We start from the raw sequence: 26128 nt of genomic DNA, 5'->3' as shown, positions 1-26128 counted from the left end.
CAGCAGCTGACGTTGAAGGGCATGTTGGCTGTCTGGCCATAGCTGGCGATACATGGCGCCGGACAATGCCCCCAGCTGTTTCTGAGGACGAGCTCCCTCTGCTTCTATCATGGAGTCGTCTCCTCCTAGTCCTCTCTGACTCCTCCTCTGAACTGTCCCCCTGGTCATCTCCTCTACCGGGAACATATGTGGTATCCGTATAATCGTCATCATAATCCTCCTGGCCAGCTGCACTTTCCTCAGACACCTCCTCAACTGCACCAACTTCAGGTGTTTCATCAGCCCCCTCCTCACACGTTACATCCATACTATCGCCACCTAACTCAGACGTATGAGGTGGTGTACCTGCGCCTTCTTCTTGTTGTTGCAGTAGTGGCTGTGAATCGGTGATTTCACCACCACCACCAAATAACTCCTGCGAAGTGTCAAATAGTGCTTGTTGTAGCGCTGGTGGCTGCGGGAGATGAGGTGTTCTGTGTTAAAAACTCAATCACCTCCTCACGATTTTGGGAAGTGATAGCACGTGCCTTCTTCTGAGCACTGTATTTTGGGGCAGGTCCACACGAAATCACACCAACACCACCTCGCACAGACCTGCCGGTGCCTGGTGGCCTTCCTCTGGGTCTGCCTCTACCTCTTCCTCTACCTGGTTTGTCCGATTTGTCCATCTCGGGGGGATGCTAGGTATATGCAGTGAGGTGGGTTCACTCAACACGACAGGTAGTAAGATGCAGTGAGCTGGGTTCACTGAACAATAAAGGTACTTAGATGCAGTGAGGTGGGTTCACTCAACACAACAGGTAGTAGGATGCAGTGAGGTGGGTTCACTCAACACAACAGGTAGTAGGATGCAGTGAGCTGAGTTCACTGAACAGTAAAGGTACTTAGATGCAGTGAGGTGGGTTCACTCAACACAACAGGTAGTAGGATGAAGTGAGCTGGGTTCACTGAACAGTAAAGGTACTTAGATGCAGTGAGGTGGGTTCACTCAACACAACAGGTAGTAGGATGCAGTGAGCTGGGTTCACTGAACAGTAAAGGTACTTAGATGCAGTGAGGTGGGTTCACTCAACACAACAGGTAGTAGGATGCAGTGAGCTGGGTTCACTGAACAGTAAAGGTACTTAGATGCAGTGAGGTGGATTCACTCAACACAAAGCTAGGTATATGCAGTGATGACGAGGTGGGTTAATTAAATACAACAGGTACTGGGGTATATGCAGTACTGGGTAGTACAATGTGCAGCTCCCTGTCACACACACAGGTAGTCAGTCACTGAATGTGCTGGGCTGCTGGCAGTGGCACACACACTATCAATTAGCAAGGCTGTGCATGCAACAAATGTGTCAGTTTGACACACAGTAAAAAAATAAATAAATACAGGATGAGCTCTGAAAAGAGCTATTGAGGGGTGCTATAAAAGCAATAACAATCAGCCAGGAGCAAGCTAAGCAGCCAAGAACCTAACTAATCTGTCCCTAGAAGAACAAGTCTGAAGCAGCTCTCCCTAGTCTGTCTAATAGCAGGCAGACGAGTGACTGTAATGGCCACCGGAGGCTGCCTTATATAAGGGGGGGGGGGGTGGGGCTCCAGGGCTTAGTGTAGCCTGAATGGCTACAATGTGCCTGCTGACTGTGATGCAGAGGGTCAAAGTTGACCCTCATAGTGCATTATGGGGCAAATCAAACTTCCGGAAAAGTTCGCCTGGCGCAGGCGATCGCGAACCCCCAAAGTTCGCCTGGAACCGTTCGCAGGCGAACCGTTCGCTACACAAGACAAGACAAGACAAATAACATTTATACTAGCCAACCCGCGTCGTAGCATACGCCGCATCTATCTATCTAATAGAGTACGTGCCTCAACCTTGAAGCAAGAAGAAGTAGGCTTTCCATGAGAAAATGTATGCGTGCTCAAACACCAAGTTTAACTGTAGCAAGTCTGGCTTTGCAAATCCGGCCTAATTGGCTATTTATGAGGCAATGCTCATGCAAATATGCATTTGCTTTCGCATGCCAAACTATGCAGGGTCAAAAAACCAATACTGCAAAGTGCTCTCTCGCTGCCTGGGAACCACAGCGGCACCCCGGAGTGGGAGGCTGGGTGGCACAGCTGCCCCCCCCCAAGCGTGGCCAGCGCTGGGGAGAGCCGTCCGCACCCACCTCCTAATATTAAAAACAGCCACTTACCTTAACGCCCATTGGGTTCTGCTACATGCGCATTAATTTTCTCATGGAAAGCATTTTGTGCAGTTTGTATCCTTTGGAGGCAGGTGGTGGATGGCTTGCTCCGGTGGTGTGAACCCTGGAGTGAGTGCGCCTGTCCTCCCCCCCCCCCCTCTGGAGTGCTGTATGTGAGCCAGCCCTGAGCTCTAAAGCTCGGGGTGAACCATGCTTCTCTCCTTTCTCATGTGGTGCCCCCAAATTAATGCGCATGTAGCAGAACGCAATGGACGTTAAGGTAAGTGCCTGTTTTTAATATTGGGAGGTGGGTGCAGACGGCTCTCCCCGGCGCTGGCCAAACTTGGGGGGGGGGGGTCGTCCACGCCACCCAGCCTCCCCCTCCGGGGTGCCGCTGTGGTTTCCAGGCAGTGAGAGAGCCTGGGACCCTGCGGTCCCCCCAGTTGTATAAAAAGGGGGCATTGGGAATCCTCCCCGTTGCGCTCTGGAGGCCTGGAGCACACCAAAAACTGCTAGCAGATCCGCAAAATGCTAACAGATTTTGAAACGCTTTTTCTTATTTTTCTGTAGCATTTCACCTAGCATTTTGCGGTTTTGTAAAGCGTTTTTGGTGTAGTAGATTTCATATATTGTTACAGTAAAGCTGTTACTGAACAGCTTCTGTAACAAAAACGCCTGCAAAACCGCTCTGAACTGCCGTTTTTCAGAGCGGTTTGCGTTTTTCCTATACTTAACATTGAGCCAGAAACGCATCCGAAATCCCAAAAAATGCCTCACCTCGGGAGTATGCGTTTCAGCAAAACGCCTCCCGCTCTGGTGTGCACCAGCCCATTGAAATACATTACCCAAGCGTATCCGCAGCCGCAAGTGGATCGCAAAACGCTGCCGAACCGCTCTGGTGTGCACTAAGCCGGATAGTGCTAATGTAGCATGTAGCAGGGTGACTGCTTTGTGGTATTGGTTTGTGCATGCATTTGCATGAGCATTGCCTCATGAATATCCAATTAGGCCAGATTTGCAATGTCAGACTTCCTAGGGTAAGGCCTCTTTTCCATGGACTGTGAATAGGCAGTGAAATGGCTCTCAAACTCTCACAACTGCTCACTGCTGCCTGGTAACTGCTCACTGCTGCCTGGTAACTGCTTGCTGCTGCCTGGTAACTGCTTGCTGCTGCCTGGTAACTGCTGCCTGGTAACTGCTTGCTGCTGCCTGGTAACTGCTTGCTGCTGCCTGGTAACTGCTTGCTGCTGCCTGGTAACTGCTTGCTGCTGCCTGGTAACTGCTTGCTGCTGCCTGGTAACTGCTTGCTGCTGCCTGGTAACTGCTTGCTGCTGCCTGGTAACTGCTTGCTGCTGCCTGGTAACTGCTTGCTGCTGCCTGGTAACTGCTTGCTGCTGCCTGGTAACTGCTCGTTGCTGCCTGGTAACTGCTCGTTGCTGCCTGGTAACTGCTCGTTGCTGCCTGGTAACTGCTCACTGCTGCCTGGTAACTGCTCAACAGTCCGTGGAAAAGAGGCCTTAAACTTGGTGTTTGATCACGCATACATTTTCTCATGCAAAGTACTTCTTCTTCTTGTTTGAAGGTTGAGGCACTTAGTCTATTATATATATAGATTGCGCTTTTCTCCTTGCGGACTCAAAGCGCCAGAGCAGAGCAGCAGCCACTAGGGTGCGCTCTATTGGCAGTAGCAGTGTAAGGGAGACTTGCCAAAGGTCTCCTACTGAATTAGTGCTGGCTTACTGAACAGGCAGAGCCGAGATTCGAACCCTGGTCTCCTGTGTCAGAGGCAAAGCCCTTAACCATTACACCATCAGCCAACTGCTCTACACCTCTACACAGGGGGCTGAATAATTATGCACACCCCACTTTTCAGTTATTGATTTGTAAAAAATGTTTGGAACCATGTACGATTTTCGTTCCACTTCTCACATGTACACCACATTGCATTGCTCTTTCACGTGGGATTCCAATAAAATTGATGCATGTTTGTGGCAGTAATGTGACAAAATGTGGAAAACTTCAAGGGGGCCGAATACTTTTGCAACCCACTGTATACAAATTTGTATATTGGTACATGGCTTGTCTGACCTCATTGCTTTTTCATGTCCAGTTGGTCCAGGACGTGCTAATCCAGAGGAGTTCTACCTCAACATTCCTGAGAACATTCTGAAGGATTCGGAGAGAGCCTACGTCACCCTTTATGGTACAAGAAAATGTTCTTATTTATGGTGTTCCGTATATATTTTGAATGTAAACCAATTCAAGTATAAACCGAGGTACTTATTTTTTCCTTCAGACACAAGTATAAACCTAGGGTAGAAACCTAGGCCTCTACATTTAACATCCCCATCCCCATATTGCTTCTCTGGTGGTCTGGTGGCCCCCATTCCTTCCTCCATATAGCATTACCTGATGTCTAGTGGTCCCCCTACCCCTCCTATACAGCATTATGAGGTGTCTAGTGGTCCATACTGCCTCCCCCACACAGTGTACCCGGTTGTCTAGTGGTCCTCCTTCCTCCCTCATACAGTGTCTCTGGTGTCTAGTGGTCCCTCCTGCCTCCCCCACACAGTGTACCTGGTGTCTTGTGGCCCCCCTCCCCTCATACAAGGTTACCTGGTGTCTAGGAGTCCTTCCCCCCCATAACTTGGTGTCTAGTGGTCTCCCCTCTCTCCCTCATACAGCATAACTTGGTGTCTTGTGGTCCCCCCTCCCTATCTCCCCCATGCTGTGTTACCAGGTATTTAGTGCCCCCCCATTATATAGCACTACCTAGTGTCTAGTGGACCCCCTACATCTCCCATAGAGTGTTCCCTAGTGGTCTAGTGACCACCATCCATCCCCACAGTCCCTTACTGCAGAATAATGGCAGTGGAGATGGTGGAAGAACAATCTCACCTGATCTGGGGCCAGGTGACACTGCACTGCAATGCCACCACATCACAGAGTTTGTCTAACCAGGAAGCTCAAAATGAGCTGCAAACTCTAGAGGCTGAATCAAATGGAAAACCTCATGGATCAAGGTACACCTATCAGTTTAGAAAGATACATTGAATTCTTCCATCAGGTCCTCCAGTTGGGGAGGGATTCCTATAGGATAACAGAGGCTCTGATCTGCACAGAATCATGGGAGTCTTAATATGGAGTGAAATGAAATTAGCTCCTGTCCTGTTTATTTTTGCATTAGCAATCACATTTTTTGAATATCGCTTTTATTTTCAAGTATCTATTTTTGAAATCGAAAATAGCATTTCTGATGCAAAAATTACTTTGGTGAATATTGAGGATCCATCTGAAAATGGCGCCTGCGAATAATGGCGCACGGTGTTGCTGCTAATCCGTTTGTCGCTTATCACTATGTAACATTAAAGCCTTATCGTTATTTAGCGTTAACACACAGAACCCTCTCTGTACCTATCCCTTACCCCAAGACCCCCCTGGTGATGCCTAACCCTAACCACCCCCCTGGTAGTGCCCAACCCTAACCACCTCCCTGGTGGTGTCTAGCCCTAACCACCCCCCTTGTGGAGCCTAACCCTAACCACCCCCCTAGTGGTGCCTAACTCTAAGACCTCCCTGGTGGTGCCTAACCCCTAGACCCCCTGGTGGTGCCTAACCCTAACCACTTCCCTGGTGGTGCCTAACCCTAAGACTCCCCTGGTGGTGCCTAACCCTAACCACCCCCTGGTGGTGCCTAACCCTAACCACCTCCCTGGTGGTGCCTAGCCCTAACCACCCCCCTTGTGGAGCCTAACCCTAACCACCCCCCTGGTGGTGCCTAACTCTAAGACCTCCCTGGTGGTGCCTAACCCCTAGACCCCCCTGGTGGTGCCTAACCCTAACCACTTCCCTGGTGGTGCCTAACCCTAAATCTCCCCTGGTGGTGCCTAACCCTAACCTTGACAGTGTTACATTAAATCCATTCACCGTTTTGCAGTTAAATAACTTGCAGGTAACCTGCAGGTTGGCTTATGTAGGTTAGCTATTGATAAATAACGTTACTGTGCGCAATAACGTCTGCTGTTTGGAATATGAATGGCGCTATTGATAAATAACGTTACTGTGTGCAGTTTTTCTTCTTTTTTTTTCCCTGTGCGCCATTATTATGCAGTACTAACGATAAATAGCGATACGCATATCTTTTTAATGCGGCACCATTTTTAAGCATAGGCCCTGTGCGCCATTATTCACTGATCCGGAATATTCAAGCTCAACAACACTATATGGTTCCTCATTCAGAATAAGTTGCAAACATTAGGCAGATTCACCACTGGAATATATGCAGGCTGCAGGTAGATCTTTTGCAAGGCAGGTGGCCGATTCACAGACAGAAGGCAAGCAGAGTTCAACAACAGATGGTCAACAACAGATAGCCAACAAGCCAGGCTAGGTACCAGGAAGTTTGTAAATGTGAGGTGAAGGTGTAGCCAGGAGTTGTCAATGGATGGATAACAAGCCAGATGAGATACCAAGGGGCAGGATGAAGTGAGGTCAGGATGTAGCAGATAGTGGACCACAGATAATCAGCAGACTAGACAAAGTTGCAGAGGGCAGGCAGTAGGAGTCAAGATGAAACAGGTACCTTGATGAACTGACAAGATTCTGCTGATCAGGCAATGCTCAATGGGCTCTGAGTCTCTCAGCGGCTCAGCAGATGTGAGAACTCACTAATGCTAATGAAGCAACCTTAGAGGAAGCACATGATTTATAAGCTGCTGCAATATGGCTGAGAGGTAGCCATAAAGGTACTTATCCGTTAGCCGGGCGCATCCGGCAGGTGGCGCTGTTGTTGCTAATCTCAATCATACAAGCTTCACGTAACAAAACTGTGATTGTAACCGCCGCAGGTGGTGCTAATTGTATTACTAGTTGACGTAACAATATGTCTATTAAAGAAAGTGAGTTAATTAAATGACAAATAAGCCGGCGGCAATGTAACAGATGAAGCCGCCGGCTTCGTGTCTCGCTCTCCTCCCCCCTTGCCCTCTCTCCTATAGAACACTGGGGGGGGGCTACATGCGTGTCCCCTCAGAGTCGTTCGTCGCGGCAGGGAATCCTGCTTGTTTTATTGCGATGAACGACTCTGGGGGGACACGAGTATCCCCAGGGCTGCCAGTGTTCTATAGGCGAGAGGGCAAGGGGGGAGGAGAGCGAGACACGAAGCCGCCGGCTTGATCTGTTACATTGCCGCCGGCTTATTTGTCATTTAATTAACTCACTTTCTTTAATAGACATATTGTTACGTCAACTAGTAATACAATTAGCACCACCTGCGGCGGTTACAATCACAGTTTTGTTATGTGAAGCTTGTATGATTGAAATTAGCAACAACATCGCCACCTACCAGATGCGCCCGGCTAACGGATAAGTACCGCCATAAATTACTTTTCTCCTATGTTGCTGTCACTTACAGTAAGTAGTAAAAATCTGACATTACTGACAGATTTTGGGCAAGTCCATCTCTCCATAGGGGATTCTCAGCATGGCCTTTATTCTTTATAAAGACATTCCCTAAAAAAGATTTATACAAAGATGCTGGCCAGCTTCCCTGATCACTGCACACTTATTTGGCAGTTGGGTGGAGCAACTGCCATTTACTAAGTGCTTTTAAAAATAAAGAAAACCCTGAGAACCCCCCCCCCCCCCCCCCCCCCCCAATAAGAAGATGGGCTAATCCAAAAACTGTCCGTATTGTAAGATTTCTACTACTTACTGTAAGTGACAGCAACATAGGAGAAAAGTAATTTATGGCTCATTTACTTTGGAAGAACCGTACTTCTTATTTGTATATGTTTACATGTATTTACAATTTTAGGATTTTCGTGAAAGAGGTCCTTTAAAATCCTATGTAATAGTGACAGTTTAGTGTATATTTCTAGAACTGCACTACAATTAAGAACAGTGCAAATCCATCCCTAAACTGCTGCAGATTAAGAAGTGCTTAATAGTAGTTCTACAGATAGTGCAGCAATGCAGGTTAGACGTGATTTGTGAAGGGCTCCTCCCCCTGCTGCCAGGTGTCCTATGTAGCTGTTCTGTGCTTAACCCTTCCAGTGCTGGGCATTGATACAATACAGCAGATGTATTGGTTACCTCAGCAACAGTAATTTCCCTCACACACTGCACTGTCTGAGAGAGACCTTCCTAACTCCTCCTATTCCTAACAGTTTAAGAAGGAATCTGCACTATTGTTAAGGTGCCTTAGACAGTTCTGCGCGGATTTCTAAAAATCTACCAATATTTTGTCTCAGGCACTCTTGATAAATGTCCCTCAGGGTCTTGAGTTCAATTTCAGGGAGCATTGCAGTCCCATTCAAGAGTGGGTATGGTTAATGAGACGCATGTAATTCTGAGCTGATGCAGAATTATACAATTTTTGTATTAAAAATGTATGCAGCTTAAAAATGAACCAATTGAATGACGAGGTGGGATTTTTTTTGGTTAATTTTCAAGATGCATCAATTATATTTACATAATCCTGCATCGATTTTTTTGCATTTCATTGACTATACCTATTCAGGAGAATGGAGTGCTAGCACCAAGTCACCAATCCAGTGCCAAAATTTTGCATTCCGAGTAGTCAATTTCCGCCAAATTTCTTTCTTTTTTTTTTTTTGGTCAATAAAGTTAGTTAATAAATCTAGTAAATAAATGGATCTAGTGTAAGCAGGATGTCCTAATTAGCTATTCACTTCAGCACATGACCTTAAAGTAAACATGAAGCAAGTACAATTATTTAAAATAAGCACATGATGTACCTGCAAATAAAAGTAGATTACACAGGAGGCAAGTATGACTTACGTGTTTATTTTGACTTTTATTTTTTAGTTCAGGTGTAACGGTTGGGTGTTGTAACTCAGACGTCTGATTATTAGGTGATCTGCAGTATCACCAATAATGCAGACGCTATACCTGATTATGTGGTGATCTGCAGAATCACCAATAATACAATTATAGCTGGCAAGGAAACTGTGTGAGTAGTGTTTTGGTGCAACCATAACTTTAATAGTTTTGCGAGACCTTACCAGAGGAGCTGGTGTGGTACTATCAGTACACTGACTGTATAGAATAGAACATACCATTCCAGAAGGCTGGAAAATGTACTAACAGTGAGAGTACAGAAATAGTGTTACTAGTCCTTACCAGAGGGGCTGGAAAGGAACTGAGAAACACAGACTTGCTATAACACAGACCTTTCCAGAGGGGCTGGAAAAGGTACTAACAAAAATACAGAAATATACAGACTAGTCCTCACCAGAGGAGCTGGCAAGGTACTAGTAAAATAGGTGACTGTATAGACTTGATCAGACCTTCCCAGAGGAGCTGGAAAGGTGCTATCAGTCACTAACTGAGCAATAAGGAATCACCTCACCAGAGAAGCTGGTGAGTAAATAACACCTCACCAGTGGGGAGGGCCCACTGGTGAGTAGAGAGGTCAGACAGGCAAGGTTCGGCAACAGAGAGGTAAGTATCAGTACAGAATCGTGAGGCAGAAGAATAACGAGTAATCAGGCAGAGGTTCAGCAACTAGTCAGATAGGCAGAAGCAAGGTCAGAGGTCTAGCCAGAATCATACACAGGTAATCAAAACAATGTAACAATAATCTTAGTCTTGGTGTGAAGTTCTTGGTTTCAACACCTGGCACTAGTCTAAGATCTGAGCGCTTACACAAAGTATTCACGACAGCAGACAGAGAATAAATGAAGACTGGAGGCTTAAAGAGAATCTGTACTCTAATATTCTTACAATAAAAAGCATACCATTCTATTCTATTCATTATTTTCTCCTGTGCCCCTCTGTGCTGTTTCTGCCACTCTCTGCTGCAATCCTGGCTTGTAATTAACAGTTTTAGGCAGTGTTTACAAACAAACTAACCAGCTTCTAATAGGCTCAGCTAAGCATAGTGTATGAGTCATTCAGAGTATGCAGGGGGCCTGCAGAGGGGGTGTATCGCTTCTACCAATCACAAGCAGCCCTGCACATTCCACACAATCAAGCTTTAGCCCGACAAACAGGACAGAGGAAAGATACATTGATTTATTACAGAGACAGTGCAGTTAGGAAAGACTGCAGTAAGCCAGAGCAGATTAGAACAGGCATAGGAACTTATAGGATAGAAGAACTAAGGCTGAAATATTTGTTACAGAGTCTCTTTAAGAAGCGGAGACACGCTCCCAGCCACTCCCACCTCGAAATCCGCCAATCCGAGCGGCAAGAGTCATCAGTGACGTCAGCCGACCAGCAGGTCAGCTGACGCGCCTTCTGCCCGCATAAAGGTCCTGTCTCCGCGCGTGCCCGCACGAGACAACACCGTTGTGAGACAACACCAGCTATGAGCTGGAGATAACACCGTTCCCGGCTTACTAGACGCGAAGGGAACGGATGACACTTGAGAACCAGGGAGAGAGGCGGGTGCAGACACCCCCTGCGAGTCAGCAGCCTCCAGGTCTATACTTGTTACATCAGGCTTGCTTTAACTAACATTAATCTGAACTTTGGTGTATTTTTTGTAAAACTCTTTCTGTTTTATTTCAAAAAAACGTTTTGGAGACAGGAGTACTTCTAAGATAAATTTAGGGGGGAAAGTGCAAAATGAGTTATACTGATGTATATTTGTGTAATCTTTTCCCAGTTCTGAAGATCATTTTACTTGTTGCAGGAGATATGATGGGTACAGCCCTGCAGAACATAGACCGCCTCCTGGCCATGCCGTTCGGGTGTGGAGAGCAGAACATGCTCCGTTTGGCCCCCAATATCTTCATCCTCCAATATCTGGAGAAGACCAGTCAGCTGACTGAGGAGATCAGAAGCAAAGCCTACAAGTTCATGGAGGAAGGTGAAGGACTCAGATTCTTCTTCTTGTCCTTTATTATTTTCAAACATTATACAATACAATGACATTTTAAAGTGCTTTAGGACTCAAAGGTCATAGATATGTCTCAGATCAATACAGGGTTGCAGGCTGGACTGTGTTACAGAGGAAATAGTCAGGTGTTCACAAGTGCCAGACTAAACAGGTGGCTTTTCAGTTTGGACTTAAATGCTTCCAGGGATGGAGATGTCCTGATTGGGTGTGGCAAGGAGTTATAAAGTGTAGAGGCAGCATGACAGGAGGCTCTGGTTTTGAGATGGACTCTGGAGGTGACCAAGTTATTAGAGCCTTTTGATTTAAGATTGTGGTGAGTGTGATGCAGTTGTAACAAGTCTTTTGGGTATCTAGGGCTTAGATTGTGCAGAGATTTGAATGTCAATAAGATAAAATCCCTGGATTAACTCTCCTTTGGAATTACCTAAACATTACAGCCGGGGATGAGCTTCAATACAATGGAGACACCCAAGCCTTCTTCAAATGCAGATGTAGAATTTGCCATAACTACGTCCGGTGGTAAAATACACCCCATTTTAACAACGCTTTCTCTAAAGAACCCTTTCCTAAATAGATAGCAAAACTGTAACAATCTTACCTTCCAGCAGCAGGTCCCCCGGCGTCTCCGGCGTGGTCCGGGCGAGCGTCGGGACTCCGCAACAGACGTCCTCTGGCGGCATCCCCGGAATCCCTCCGGCGGTGTCTTCCGGCTCGTGCGCGACCCAAAGGTCACACTGCGCACGCGCGAGCTCGAGTGAGCCCTATAGGTTTAGGAAAAGACTCAGAGATGACGGCAAGTGATGTCACTACTGACATCACTAATTGGGGGTGGTTTCTGAGGTTTCAGGTTCAGTACTTAAGGCCAGTGCTTTCATTCACTCACTGGCCTTGATACTAATCAGTTCGCTGGTTCCTGGTCTAGCTAGCTACCTCTGAGCTACACCAATATATTGTGTAGATGCACAATATATATGTACTCTAGTTAGTCAGTCGTTCTTGTTTTCTCATTGATAGCTGTAATTGTAATTATTCGTAATATCCTCCTGATATTATTGAAGTGTTTACTCACGTTAAGAACAGAAACAAGCAAGAGGTCGGTACACAGATAAATATACAATGAGATGTTACTTCAATAATATCAGGAGGATATTACGAATAATGACAATTACAGCTATCAATAAGAAAACAAGAACGACTGACTGTCACGTTCCGTGATAATATTGAGGACAGAGAGTGTCTGATCTCCGGAGATCTGCAGTATCACCGGAAATACAGATATACCTGATTATAAGTGATCTGCAGTCTCACCGATAATCCGATATACTACTAACCTCTGTCCACCCTACTAGAGTGTTATGATTGGTGCAAACTGTAAATAGCTTATTGCTCTGTGGCGAGGGCCCACAGAGTTCAGACTTCCGTCCAACGGCAAGGGCCCGCTGGCGGGGATGGTCGACAGGCAGGGTTAGGCAACAGGATCTCAGATAAATCGAGGTACAGAATCAGGAGGCAGATGCAGAGTCCAAGGGCTAGCTGAAGTTCGGCAACAGAGATCAGAGATATGGGGTACAGAGACGGTAGGCAAGAGATCCAACGAGGGCACAGCAAGGTTGGCAACGGGAAATCAGATAGGCAACGGTACAAGAGGATCAGAGAAATTCAGAGTCAAAAACAGGCAAAAGATCAAAGGCACAGATAAATACAATGGTATGTTTCTTCCAGTACTTATATATTGGCGTGACCAATATATAAGTATACTGTGGATCCGAGAGCTAACACAGAGTGTGATCGCTACAGCGGACAAGGAGTACTGGCAGTCTGCTGCTTAAATGCAGACTGTCAGGCCAGGAACCCCCACCCCCCGGATGACGTCAGCAAGGGGCGGGGAGTGACTCAGCAGGGTGAATCAAGACAACCTCCTCCTCAGGGCATAAAGGCTCTGACGCTCCGTGCGTGAGCGCGTTGCCCTGCCCTGCAATGATGACATGCGGCTGGAACGGCCGCCGGCGCTGACCGCTGACGCGGACCGGAAGTTCGGGGTTCCGGCGACATCAGACCCGAGAGCGGCGTCCACACTGCCAGCCGCCGAAGGGGTGAGTCCATGCCTGACATTACCCCTCCCCTGAGGCGTGGTCTCCGAACGCGCCAATGAAGGTCTATCAGGATGGGAATCATGAAATTCCTGTATGAGTTCCTGTGCATGGAAATGATGTGCTGGTACCCAGGATCTTTCCTCAGGACCGTATCCTCTCCAATGAACCAGATACTGGAGAGACTTCTTAACAAAACGAGAATCTAGAATTCTCTCGACTTCATACTCAGGCTCGCCGTCTACAATAACAGGAGGAGGACCAGAGTCCACATGCACCGCGGGTTTCAATAAAGACACATGAAACGTTCTTACCCCACGCATGGATTGGGGTAACGTTATCTGATAAGATACTTTATTGATCTTTTTAGCTACAGGATATGGACCCACAAATTTAGGCCCAAGTTTAGCTGATGGCTGCCGCAAGGCGATATGCCGAGTGGAGATCCAGACAAGATCTCCGGGCGAGAACTCCCACTCGGGTGACCGCCTTCGGTCAGCCTGTTGTTTCTGGAGGGAAACTGTTTTTTTTTAAATTAGAATTCACTTCCTTCCAACGAGATCTTAGCGTCTCCTGCCAGGTTTCTAGGGCAGGAAAAGGGGAGATGCTGACAGGAAGGGGGGAAAACCTTGGAGATCTCCCATTAACAATCTGAAAGGGTGAAAACCCTGAGGAAGAGCTCCGAAGATTGTTGTGGGCAAATTCGGCGTATGGTAAGTATTGGACCCATTCTGCTTGATTGTCTGCCACATAACACCGGAGATACTGTTCTAGTGACTGGTTCACCCTCTCAGTCTGACCATTGGTCTGAGGGTGATAACCAGACGAAAATGAGAGCGTGATCCCCAGTACTCTGCAAAATTCTTTCCAAAATTCTGAAACAAACTGCACCCCCCTGTCAGACACTATGTTCTCCGGGACCCCATGAAGGCGAAGGACATGGATCACAAAAAGATCTGCCAGCTCCTTGGCGGAAGGAAATTTTCTCAAAGGCACGAAATGAGCCATTTTAGAAAATCGATCAACAATAACCCAAATCACCGTGTTACCATCCGAAGAAGGTAATTCTCCTACGAAATCCATGGAAATATGAGTCCAGGGCTCGGAGGGTATGGGTAGAGGTTGGAGGGTACCTACTGGAGATATTCGTGAGGGTTTGCTCCGTGAGCATACTGTACAAGAGACAACAAACTCCTCGGCATCATTCCTCCAATTGGGCCACCATACACTTCTAGATAACAATTCCCTGGTTCTGGCTACTCCAGGATGACCTGCCAGTTTGGATGAATGAAACAGCTGCAATACTTGTAATCTAAACTGTAAAGGCACAAAAATAAGATCAGGAGGTTTTCCTGCCGGACTGTCTGGTTGATGAGGAAGAAGAACAGAAGCGAGATCCTCCCTTGAGTCTATACTAGCTAACACCACTTTCTCGGATAAAATTGGATCTGGTTCAGAGGGCAGTACTGATTCTATGTCAAAGCATCGGGAAAGAGCATCTGCTTTGATATTTTTACTTCCAGGTTTAAACGTGATAATGAAATCAAACCTGGAAAAGAATAAAGACCACCGTGCCTGTCTAGGATTTAACCTCTTAGCCCCCTTCAGATACTCCAAATTCTTATGATCCGTATATACTGTGATCACATGCTCTGCCCCCTCAAGCCAGTGTCGCCATTCCTCAAAAGCTAACTTCACCGCAAGCAATTCCCTATTCCCGATATCATAATTCTTTTCCGCCTCAGAAATTTTTTTTGAAAAAAAAAAGCGCAGGGATGGAGTCTTCCCTGTGACCCGGTGTACTGTGACAAGACTGCCCCAACACCAATCTCAGATGCATCTACTTCCACGATAAATGGCCTGGAAGAATCGACGTGATGCAGAATAGGGGCGGAACAGAAGGCTGTTTTAAGGCTTTGAAATGCAGAGATGGCCTCGGAAGACCAATTGACGGTGTTAGCCCCTTTCTTTGTCATATCAGTAAGAGGAGCTATCAAAGCGGCATACCCCTTTATGAATTTTCTGTAATAATTAGAAAAACCCAAAAATCGTTGTAAGGCCTTCAGCCCAACCGGTTGAGGCCAGTTCAATACAGCCGTGACCTTGCTGTTATCCATTGATAATCCGGAACTAGAAATTATATAACCTAAAAATGGAACTTCAGTGACCTCAAATAAACATTTTTCTAATTTTGCATATAATGAATTCTCCCGTAATTTGAGCAACACATACTGAACCTGCGACCGATGTTCTTTGATATCATGAGAAAAAATCAGGATGTCATCCAAATAAACAACCACAAATCTCCCCACTACGTCCCTGAAAATGTCATTAACCAGCTCTTGGAAGACAGCGGGGGCGTTACACAGACCAAAAGGCATGACCGTATATTCGTAATGCCCGTCCTGAGTGTTGAACGCTGTCTTCCATTCGTCCCCCTGTCTAATCCTGACCAAATTGTAGGCTCCCCTGAGATCCAACTTAGTAAATATCTGGGCACCTGTGACCTGAGTAAAGAGATCATCGATCAGGGGTAGTGGGTAACGATTTTTAATCGTGATTGCGTTGAGAGCTCTGTAGTCGATGCAAGGACGCAGCCCACCATCTTTTTTCTTCACAAAGAAGAACCCTGCCCCAGCGGGTGACCTAGAGGGTCGAATGAACCCCTTATCCAAGTTCTCCCGGATGTATTCTCTCATGGCCACCTTCTCGGGACCAGTGAGGTTATAAAGGTGACCCCTGGGAGGCATGGTTCCAGGTCTGAGTTCAATCGGGCAGTCATACGGTCTGTGAGGTGGTAGTGAATCAGCAGACCGTGGACAAAACACATCGGCATAAGATACATAATGTTGAGGAAGACCCTGAAGAACTAAGTGAGTAGAACGAAGCGAGATTTGGGATATACAGTGCTTCTGACAGTAGGGTGACCAGGACAGTAACTGCCCAGAGGCCCAATCAATCTGTGGGGAATGCAGACGTAGCCATGGCAAGCCCAAAATAATAGGGCAAGATGGCATTCTAATGAGATAGAATCGTATCTTTTCACAGTGTAGAACCCCCACAGTACAAGTTAACTCAGGTGTGACAGAGACAGGCAAACTATCTTGTAATGGTGAATCATCAATGGCGGTGACTATGATATGCTTCTCTAAAGGAAGGACTGGTATGCCCATTTTGAGAGCCAGATCAGAATCCATAAAATTGGCTGCAGCGCCTGTGTCAATAAAAGCCTGCAGTGAATTGTCTTGTTTATTCCAGGAAATGGAAATGGGTAATAAGACCTTATCTCTGGGAGGTACGGAATTCTCGCCCAGGGTAGTACCTCCGACTAACCCTAGGCGGAGAAGTTTTCCGCTTTCCTGGTACAAACAGACGCGATATGGCCTTTCTCCCCACAATATAGACATAGACCCTCCTTCCTCCTTCTTAACTTCTCTGTCTCAGATAGTTTGGAGTGGCCCAGTTGCATAGGCTCGTCAGAGGAAGGAGAACTAGGAAGACTCATAGAAGGTTGAAATCGTATAATAAGTCGCTGTCTGGACGACTTGTGAAAGCGTACCCTGCGATCTATCTTAATAGCAAGACTTATAGCCTCATCCAGAGTTCTGGGTTCAGGGTGACTTAACATTAGCTCAGATACGGAGTCAGTTAACCCAGTCAGAAACCTATCCAGAAGAGACTGTGCCTCCCACCTGGTGGAGAATGACCATTTGCGGAACTCCGCAGCATAAGTCTCAACAGAGTTCTGACCCTGTTTGAGTCTTTTCAATTTCATCTCAGCCGTGGCGGAAATATCTGGATCGTCATATACCACCGCCATGGCTTCAAAAAACTTCTCAACAGAGGTAAGGGCCTCGTGCTCTACGGGTAAGCTGTAGGCCCAGGTCTGCGAATTGCCCTGTAGGAGGGTCTTTATAAGCGTGACTTTTTGTAATTCAGAACCGGAGGAAACGGGACGCATCAGAAAATATGACTGACAGCGATCCCGAAAATTACGAAAATCAGAACGTTCCCCTGAAAACGGTATGGGCAACGGCATCTTAGGTTCGACAGGTACTATAGGAGCGGGAACACCTGGCGCCTGCAAATTTTGCACAATCTCTGTTAGTCGATTGAGCTGGACCTGTTGGTCTTTAATGGTCTGACTCAATTGAGCAACGACTGTCGTCAGAGTATTAACCTGCTGGACCAGGGCTTCCATGTTATCTGGTCCGCTGTACTGTCACGTTCCGTGATAATATTGAGGACAGAGAGTGTCTGATCTCCGGAGATCTGCAGTATCACCGGAAATACAGATATACCTGATTATAAGTGATCTGCAGTCTCACCGATAATCCGATATACTACTAACCTCTGTCCACCCTACTAGAGTGTTATGATTGGTGCAAACTGTAAATAGCTTATTGCTCTGTGGCGAGGGCCCACAGAGTTCAGACTTCCGTCCAACGGCAAGGGCCCGCTGGCGGGGATGGTCGACAGGCAGGGTTAGGCAACAGGATCTCAGATAAATCGAGGTACAGAATCAGGAGGCAGATGCAGAGTCCAAGGGCTAGCTGAAGTTCGGCAACAGAGATCAGAGATATGAGGTACAGAGACGGTAGGCAAGAGATCCAACGAGGGCACAGCAAGGTTGGCAACGGGAAATCAGATAGGCAACGGTACAAGAGGATCAGAGAAATTCAGAGTCAAAAACAGGCAAAAGATCAAAGGCACAGATAAATACAATGGTATGTTTCTTCCAGTACTTATATATTGGCGTGACCAATATATAAGTATACTGTGGATCCGAGAGCTAACACAGAGTGTGATCGCTACAGCGGACAAGGAGTACTGGCAGTCTGCTGCTTAAATGCAGACTGTCAGGCCAGGAACCCCCACCCCCCGGATGACGTCAGCAAGGGGCGGGGAGTGACTCAGCAGGGTGAATCAAGACAACCTCCTCCTCAGGGCATAAAGGCTCTGACGCTCCGTGCGTGAGCGCGTTGCCCTGCCCTGCAATGATGACATGCGGCTGGAACGGCCGCCGGCGCTGACCGCTGACGCGGACCGGAAGTTCGGGGTTCCGGCGACATCAGACCCGAGAGCGGCGTCCACACTGCCAGCCGCCGAAGGGGTGAGTCCATGCCTGACACTGACTAACTAGAGTACACATATATTGTGCGTCTACACATATTGCTCTAGTCTGATCCTTTTGTACCGCAGCAATCTGATTTACGTTACCGACTCGGCCTGTCCCTGTTAATGCCTGATCCTTGAAATACGACTGACATCTGATATGCGTTACTGACCCTGCTTGTATTTGACTACGTTTACAGCTTTGCGACTTTGTACCTCGATATTACTTGTGCACAAGTATTGACCGGTCTAGACTTTGTATTACTGTTATTGTATATTACCTGTGTCAGTATCTCGTCACGCACCAGCGTGATAAAACCCTTTTTCCTCCATACGCAGATCATGTCCCCTTGTCTTTTGTACAAACCTAGGGACAAAAATCTCATCTGCCAAGCCTTTGTATTGCTCTCTGATATAAATTAAGTCATCCTTTAGCTGTCTTTTTTCCAAGCTAAATAATCACAACCTTTCTTGGTGAGACGTGGTTTGTTTTGTTGCCTTTCTCTGTACCTGTTCTAGTATGTCAAAGTCCTTACTACAGTGTGGTGCCCAAACTGTATCCCTTACTCCAGATGTGGCCTCACAAGGGATTTATACAACTAACACTAGAATCTTGTGATTTTATATCCCATTTTTTGTATCCCAGAATCCTATTTACTTTAGCTGTTGCTGCTGCTTGGCATTGAATACAGTTACTTAAAGAGACTCTGAAGTCCCCTCTTAAATCGCCGAATCCCCGCGGCTGAAAACACCTTAAATCACCCCTAACTCGCCCTGCAAACGCCACGACTTTGTTGGTCGTGGTTTTTGCTGCCGCCTCTATGCACGTCAATCAGCACGTATCTCCACCTCTCCCCCGCCCCTCTCAGTGAGGGAAGACAGAGGGGCGGGGGAGAGGTGGCGATCCGCGCTGATTGATGTGCATTGAGGCAGAGCTGCGCTGCCTGTATGCGGAAGGAGCCCACCGTGTACCCCTGTGAGTTTGGGATGATTGAGGGGGTTTTCAGCCGCGGGGATGCAGTGTTTTAGGAGGGGCAATAATGTTAATGAGGTTTTTAAAGTAAAAACCCAATTTTTGGGAGACTTCAGAGGCTCTTTAACCACTTGAGGACCACAGTCTTTCTACCCCTTAAAGGAATACTATCGATGTATGCATTTATTTTTAAATGCTGTATGTTGTAGCACACATTAGGGCAAGTACTAGGAGCAAATTTGATTCCTCACACAGCTGTTCCTCTCAGCTATAAAATCCTCCGTCAGTTTTGGCGTCAGTGTTGGATACAAAATGTATCTAATACGGAGATCCCAGAGGGCTAGACCATGTCTCTGCAAAGGGGAGATGCTATCAACTCCTCAGTTTATAGTTTAATTATTACCTTGCTGAAAGAATCTTGTTGATATGGTGGTAAGGGGTTAAAGATTCTAGCAATGTGTGTTTATTATCTTTGCTTCTCTTTACTGATAAAGATACTAATAATGCTAATTGTAGACAGTGGTCTGCCCCTCTCAGCTTGTAAAGTGGATGCAGCCTGGAGTGAATGCCTCAAGCAGGCAGCCAGTCTGAGTGTAAACACAGACTAGTGTTATAGCTAGTTATATTCCAGCAATATTCCAGCTCATTTAGTTACCTGTTACCACCTCAGATCAGCCTATTTCTCCTCATGTCTGCTGCATGCTGTGAGTGACACAGTGAAATATATTTGTGAGCTGTGTGACAGAGTAACCAAGCAGCTCAGGGTGACCCAAACTACTATGAGCTGTGTGAGAAATGAATTTTTAAGCAGGGATAGTGAGAGAGAGACCTGGGTGAATAAATAAAGTGCCCTTAGCACTAGTGGTAATGTGTACATTAATATAGAGTATTAAAAAAAAAGTCGTTTCAATCGATGGTACTCCTTTAAGGACCAGAACCTTTTTCTCCATTCAGACCACTGCAGCTTTCACGGTTTATTGCTCGGTCATACAACCTACCACCTAAATGAATTTTACCTCCTTTTCTTCTCACTAATACAGCTTTCTTTTGGTGCTATTTGATTGCTGCTGCAAGTTTTACTTTTTATTATATTCATCAAAAAAGACATGAATTTTGTCAAAAAAATGACTTTTTTAACTTTCTGTGCTGACATTTTTCAAATAAAGTAAAATTTCCTATACATTTGAGCGCGAAAGTTATTCTGCTACATGTCTTTGATAAAAAAAAAACCCATTCAGTGTATATTTATTGGATTGGGTAAAAGTTATAGCGTTTACAAACTATGGTGCCAAAAGTGAATTTTCCCATTTTCAAGCATCTCTGACTTTTCTGCCCACCTGTCAGGTTTCATGAGGTGCTAAAATTCCAGGATAGTATAAATACCCCCAAAATGACCCCATTTTGGAAAGAAGACATCCCAAAGTATTCACTGAGAGGCATGGTGAGTTCATAGAAGATTTTATTTTTTGTCACAAGTTAGCGGAAAATGACACTTTGTGACAAAAAAAAAAAAAAAGTTTTCCATTTCTTCTGACTTGCGACAAAAAAAAAATGAAATCTGCCACGGACTCACCATGCCCCTCTCTGAATACCTTGAAGGGTCTACTTTCCAAAATGGGGTCATTTGTGGGGTGTGTTTACTGTCCTGGCATTTTGGGGGGTGCACCCCTGTAAAGCCTAAAGGTGCTCATTGGACTTTCTTCTATGAACTCACCATACTCCTAACGGAATACCTTGGGGTGTCTTCTTTGTAAAATGGGGTCATTAGTGGGGTTTCTATACTGCCCTGGCATTTTAGGGGCCCTAAACCGTGAGGAGTAGTCTTGAAACAAAAATGACCTGTGAAATCCTAAAGGTACTCATTGGACTTTGGGCCCCTTAGCGCAGTTAAGCTGCAAAAAAGTGCCACACATGTGGTATTGCCGTACTCAGGAGAAGTAGTGTGTAATGTGTTTTAGGGTGTATTTTTACACATACCCATGCTGGGTGGGAAAAATATCTCTGTAAATGACAATTTTTTTAATTTTTTTACACACAATTGTCCATTACCACCCAGCATGGGTATGTGTAAAAATACACCACAAAACACATTATACTACTTCTCCTGAGTACGGCGATACCACATGTGTGGCACTTTTTTGCACCCTAACTGCGCTAAGGGGCCCAAAGTCCAATGAGTACCTTTAGGTCATTTTGAGACGTTTTTAAGACTACTCCTCACAGTTTAGGGTCCCTAAAATGCCAGGGCAGTATAGGAACCCCACAAATGACCCCATTTTAGAAAGAAGACACCCCAAGGTATTCCGTTAGCAGTGTGGTGAGTTCATAGAAGATTTTATTTTTTGTCACAAGTTAGTGGAAATTGATCTTAAGTGATTTTTTTCACAAAGTGTAATTTTCCGCTAACTTGTGACAAAAAATAAAATCTTCTATGAACTCCCCATACTCCTAACGGAATACCTTGGGGTGTCTTCTTTCTAAAATGGGGTCATTTGTGGGGTTCCTATACTGCCCTGGCATTTTAGGGGCCCTAAACTGTGAGGAGTAGTCTTAAAAACAAATGTCTCAAAATGACCCTTGAAATCCTAAAGGTACTCATTGGACTTTGGGCCCCTTAGCGCACTTAGGGTGCAAAAAAGTGCCACACATGTGGTACCAGCGTACTCAGGAGAAGTAGTATAATGTGTTTTGGGGTGTATTTTTACATATACCCATGCTGGGTGGGAGAAATCTCTCTGTAAATGACAATTGTTTATTTTGTTTTACACACAATTGTCCATTTACAGAGAGATTTCTCCCACTCAGCATGGGTATGTGTAAAAATACACCCCAAAACACATTATACTACTTCTCCTGAGTACGGCGATACCACATGTGTGGCACTTTTTTGCACCCTAACTGCGCTAAGGGGCCCAAAGTCCAATGAGTACCTTTAGGATTTCACAGGTCATTTTTGTTTCAAGACTACTCCTCACGGTTTAGGGCCCCTAAAATGCCAGGGCAGTATAGAAACCCCACTAATGACCCCATTTTACAAAGAAGACACCCCAAGGTATTCCGTTAGGAGTATGGTGAGTTCATAGAAGATTTTATTTTTTGCCACAAGTTAGCGGAAATTGATTTGAATTGTTTTTCTTCACAAAGTGTCATATTCCGCTAACTTGTGACAAAAAATAAAATCTTCTATGAACTCACAATACTCCTAACGGAATACCTTTGGGTGTCTTCTTTCTAGAATGGGGTCATTTGTGGGGTTCCTATACTGCCCTGGCATTTTAGGGGCCCTAAACCGTGAGGAGTAGTCTTGAAACCAAATGTCGCAAAATGACCTGTGAAATCCTAAAGGTACTTATTGGACTTTGGGCCCCTTAGCGCACTTAGGGTGTAAAAAAGTGCCACATGTGGTACCGCCGTACTCAGGAGAAGTAGTATAATGTGTTTTGTGGTGTATTTTTACACATACCCATGCTGGGTGGTAGAAATATCTCTGTACATGACAATTGTTTGATTTTTTTTACACACAATTGTCCATTTACAGAGAGATTTCTCCCACCCAGCATGGGTATGTGTAAGAATACACCCCAAAACACATTATACTACTTCTCCTGAGTACGGCGATACCACATGTGTGACACTTTTTTTGCAGCCTAGGTGCGCTAAGGGGCCCAACGTCCTATTCACAGGTCATTTTGAGGCATTTGTTTTCTAGACTACTCTTCACGGTTTAGGGCCCCTAAAATGCCAGGGCAGTATAGGAACCCCACAAGTGACCCCATTTTAGAAAGAAGACACCCCAAGGTATTCCGTTAGGTGCAGTGGTGCTCAGCAGAGCTCGAATATTCGAGTAGCTCGAATATTCAAGCTCTTTTTCAGCTATTCGAGCTCGGTATTCGAGCTCCGAATAGCTGCAGGTATTCGAATGGGCTATTCGAGTAAACTCGAATAGCTCATTCACTATTCGCGCTATTCGAGCAAACAGCGCTATTCGAGCTCGAATACCGAGCTCGAATAGCGTCATAGCCCAGATTGATGTCCTTAGAGCCAATCAGAGGGCTCCCAGGCCCTCTGACGGCAGCCAATCACTGAGGGGGACCCTGGCCAGCCCCTACCCTATAAATAGCGGCCGCCATGTTCGGTTTTTCCGTCCTTGCCTGACTTTGTACAGAGAGAGATCTGCTCCTTTGTGCTTTGGCTTAGCAAGAGCTTTATTGTGGTCAATCACCTAGCGTTTTTGCTCACATACACCTCCTATATACCCCTATATTGTTGTTAGTTAGATAGACATTGTATTTTAGTTAGTAGCTTTTGTGTTACATAGAGAGAGACAGCTGCTGCAGGCTTACAGCTTTAGGCCTCAGGGCCTGCCTGTGTGGGCAGCTGTTCTCTCCTGTCCTCTGTTTATTTCTCATCTATACCAGTATTTCTGCTGTCCTTTACTACTGATTGATTGTATTTTGTATTGTAGTTATATACTGTAACTGTACTAGGACACTCACTGTCACTGTTCATAGGCTAGCTCCTGCGTGTGCGTGCACTTACTGTCTGTGTACACACACTCTATTTCCTTGTGATTACTACTGATTATTGTAACTGCTAGTTGTACTTCCTGACTGTTACTACTTACTTAAAGTACTAGGGACACTCACTCAGTCACTGTTCATAGGCTAGCTCCTGCGCGTGTTTGCGCGTGTGTGCACTCACTGTCTGTGTACACACACTCTATTTCCTTCTGATTACTACTTATTATTGTAACTGCTAGTTGTACTTCCTGACTGTTACTACTTACTTACTGTACTAGGGACACTCACTCAGTCACTGTTCATAGGCTAGCTCCTGCGCGTGTTTGCGCGTGCGTGCACTCACTGTCTGTAGTGTGCACACACTCTATTTCCTTGTGATTACTACTGATTATTGTAACTGCTAGTTGTACTTCCTGACTGTTACTACTTACTTACTGTACTACGGACACTCACTCAGTCACTGTTCATAGGCTAGCTCCTGCGCGTGTTTGCGCGTGCGTGCACTCACTGTCTGTAGTGTACACACACTATTTCCTTGTGATTACTACTTATTATTGTAACTTCTAGTTGCACTTCCTGACTGTTACTACTTACTTACTGTACTAGGGACACTCACTCAGTCTCTGTTCATAGGCTAGCTCCTGCGCGTGTTTGCGCGTGCGTGCACTCACTGTCTGTAGTGTACACACACTCTATTTCCTTGTGATTACTACTGATTATTGTAACTGCTAGTTGTACTTCCTGACTGTTACTACTTACTTACTGTACTAGGGACACTCACTCAGTCACTGTTCATAGGCTAGCTCCTGCGCGTGTTTGCGCGTGCGTGCACTCACTGTCTGTAGTGCAGGGGCGTAACTAGAAATCACTGGGCCCCCCTGCGAATATTTGGATGGGGCCCCCCCCATAGGTGCCAAATAATCGTAATGGGGCAGCGTTTCACTGTAAACTAATTGTAAAGTGGGCAGCATTTTACCAGACAATCGTAATGTGGGCCAGAAAATCGTAATGTGGGCAGAGTTCACCAGAAAATCGTAATGTGGGCCTTTAGAAAATCATAATGTGGGCAGAGTTCAAAAGAAAATCGTAATGTTGGCAGAGTTCACCAGAAAATCGTAACGTGGGCACCAGTCACCAGAAAATCGTAACGTGAGCAGCAGTCACCAGAAAATTGTAACGTGGACAGCATTCACCAGAGAATCGTAATGTGGGCAGAGTTCACCAGAAAATCGTAATGTGGGCAGCGTTCACCAGAAAATTGTAACATGGACAGCATTCACCAGACAATCGTAACGTGGGCAGTGTTCACCAGAAAATCGTAATGTGGGCAGCAGACACCTGAAAATCGCAATGTGGGCAGCAGACACCAGAAAATCGCAATGTGGGCAGCAGACACCAGAAAATCGCAATGTGGGCAGCAGACACCTGAAAATCGCAATGTGGGCAGCAGACACCTGAAAATCGCAGTGTGGGCAGCAGTGACCAGAAAATCGCAATGTGGGCAGCAGTGACCAGAAAATCGTAATGTGGGCAGCAGACACCTGAAAATCGCAATGTGGGCAGCAGACACCAGAAAATCGTAATGTGGGCAGCAGACACCAGAAAATCGCAATGTGGGCAGCAGACACCAGAAAATCGCAATGTGGGCAGCAGACACCTGAAAATCGTAATGTGGGCAGCAGACACCTGAAAATTGTAATGTGGGCAGCAGACACCTGAAAATCGTAATGTGGGCAGCAGACACCTGAAAATCGCAATGTGGGCAGCAGTGACCAGAAAATCGCAATGTGGGCAGCAGTGACCAGAAAATCGTAATGTGGGCAGCAGACACCTGAAAATCGCAATGTGGGCAGCAGACACCTGAAAATCGTAATGTGTGCAGCAGACACCAGAAAATCGTAATGTGGGCAGCAGACACCAGAAAATCGCAAGGTGGGCAGCAGACACCAGAAAATCGCAATGTGGGCAGCAGACACCTGAAAATCGTAATGTGGGCAGCAGACACCTGAAAATCGCAATGTGGGCAGCAGACACCTGAAAATCGCAATGTGGGCAGCAGACACCTGAAAATCGCAATGTGGGCAGCAGACACCTGAAAATCGCAATGTGGGCAGCAGACACCTGAAAATCGCAATGTGGGCAGCAGACACCTGAAAATCGCAATGTGGGCAGCAGACACCTGAAAATCGCAATGTGGGCAGCAGACACCTGAAAATCGCAATGTGGGCAGCAGACACCTGAAAATCATAATGTGGGCAGCAGACACCTGAAAATCGTAATGTGGGCAGCAGACACCTGAAAATCGTAATGTGGGCAGCAGACACCTGAAAATCGTAATGTGGGCAGCAGTCTACACCTAAAAATCGTAATGTGGGCAGCAGTCTACA

General features: G+C 46.1%; 1 protein-coding gene across 1 annotated transcript in view; it reads left to right on the top strand.

Moving 5' to 3' along the window:
* The window catches only part of LOC137536627 (uncharacterized), a 163920-nt gene that overhangs the window by 89226 nt on the left and 48566 nt on the right, over window positions 1-26128 (top strand). The window contains exons 23-24 of the mRNA XM_068258878.1: window positions 4288-4380; window positions 10837-11013. Of these exons, the coding sequence (XP_068114979.1) occupies window positions 4288-4380; window positions 10837-11013 (270 nt within the window). The remainder of the gene's footprint in view (window positions 1-4287; window positions 4381-10836; window positions 11014-26128) is intronic.

This window comes from Hyperolius riggenbachi, chromosome 10, assembly GCF_040937935.1.
Source record: "Hyperolius riggenbachi isolate aHypRig1 chromosome 10, aHypRig1.pri, whole genome shotgun sequence".
NCBI classification, from domain to species: Eukaryota; Metazoa; Chordata; class Amphibia; order Anura; family Hyperoliidae; genus Hyperolius; species Hyperolius riggenbachi.
Note: the sequence above shows the minus strand (reverse complement) of the source record. Positions and strands in the feature narration are given on the sequence as shown.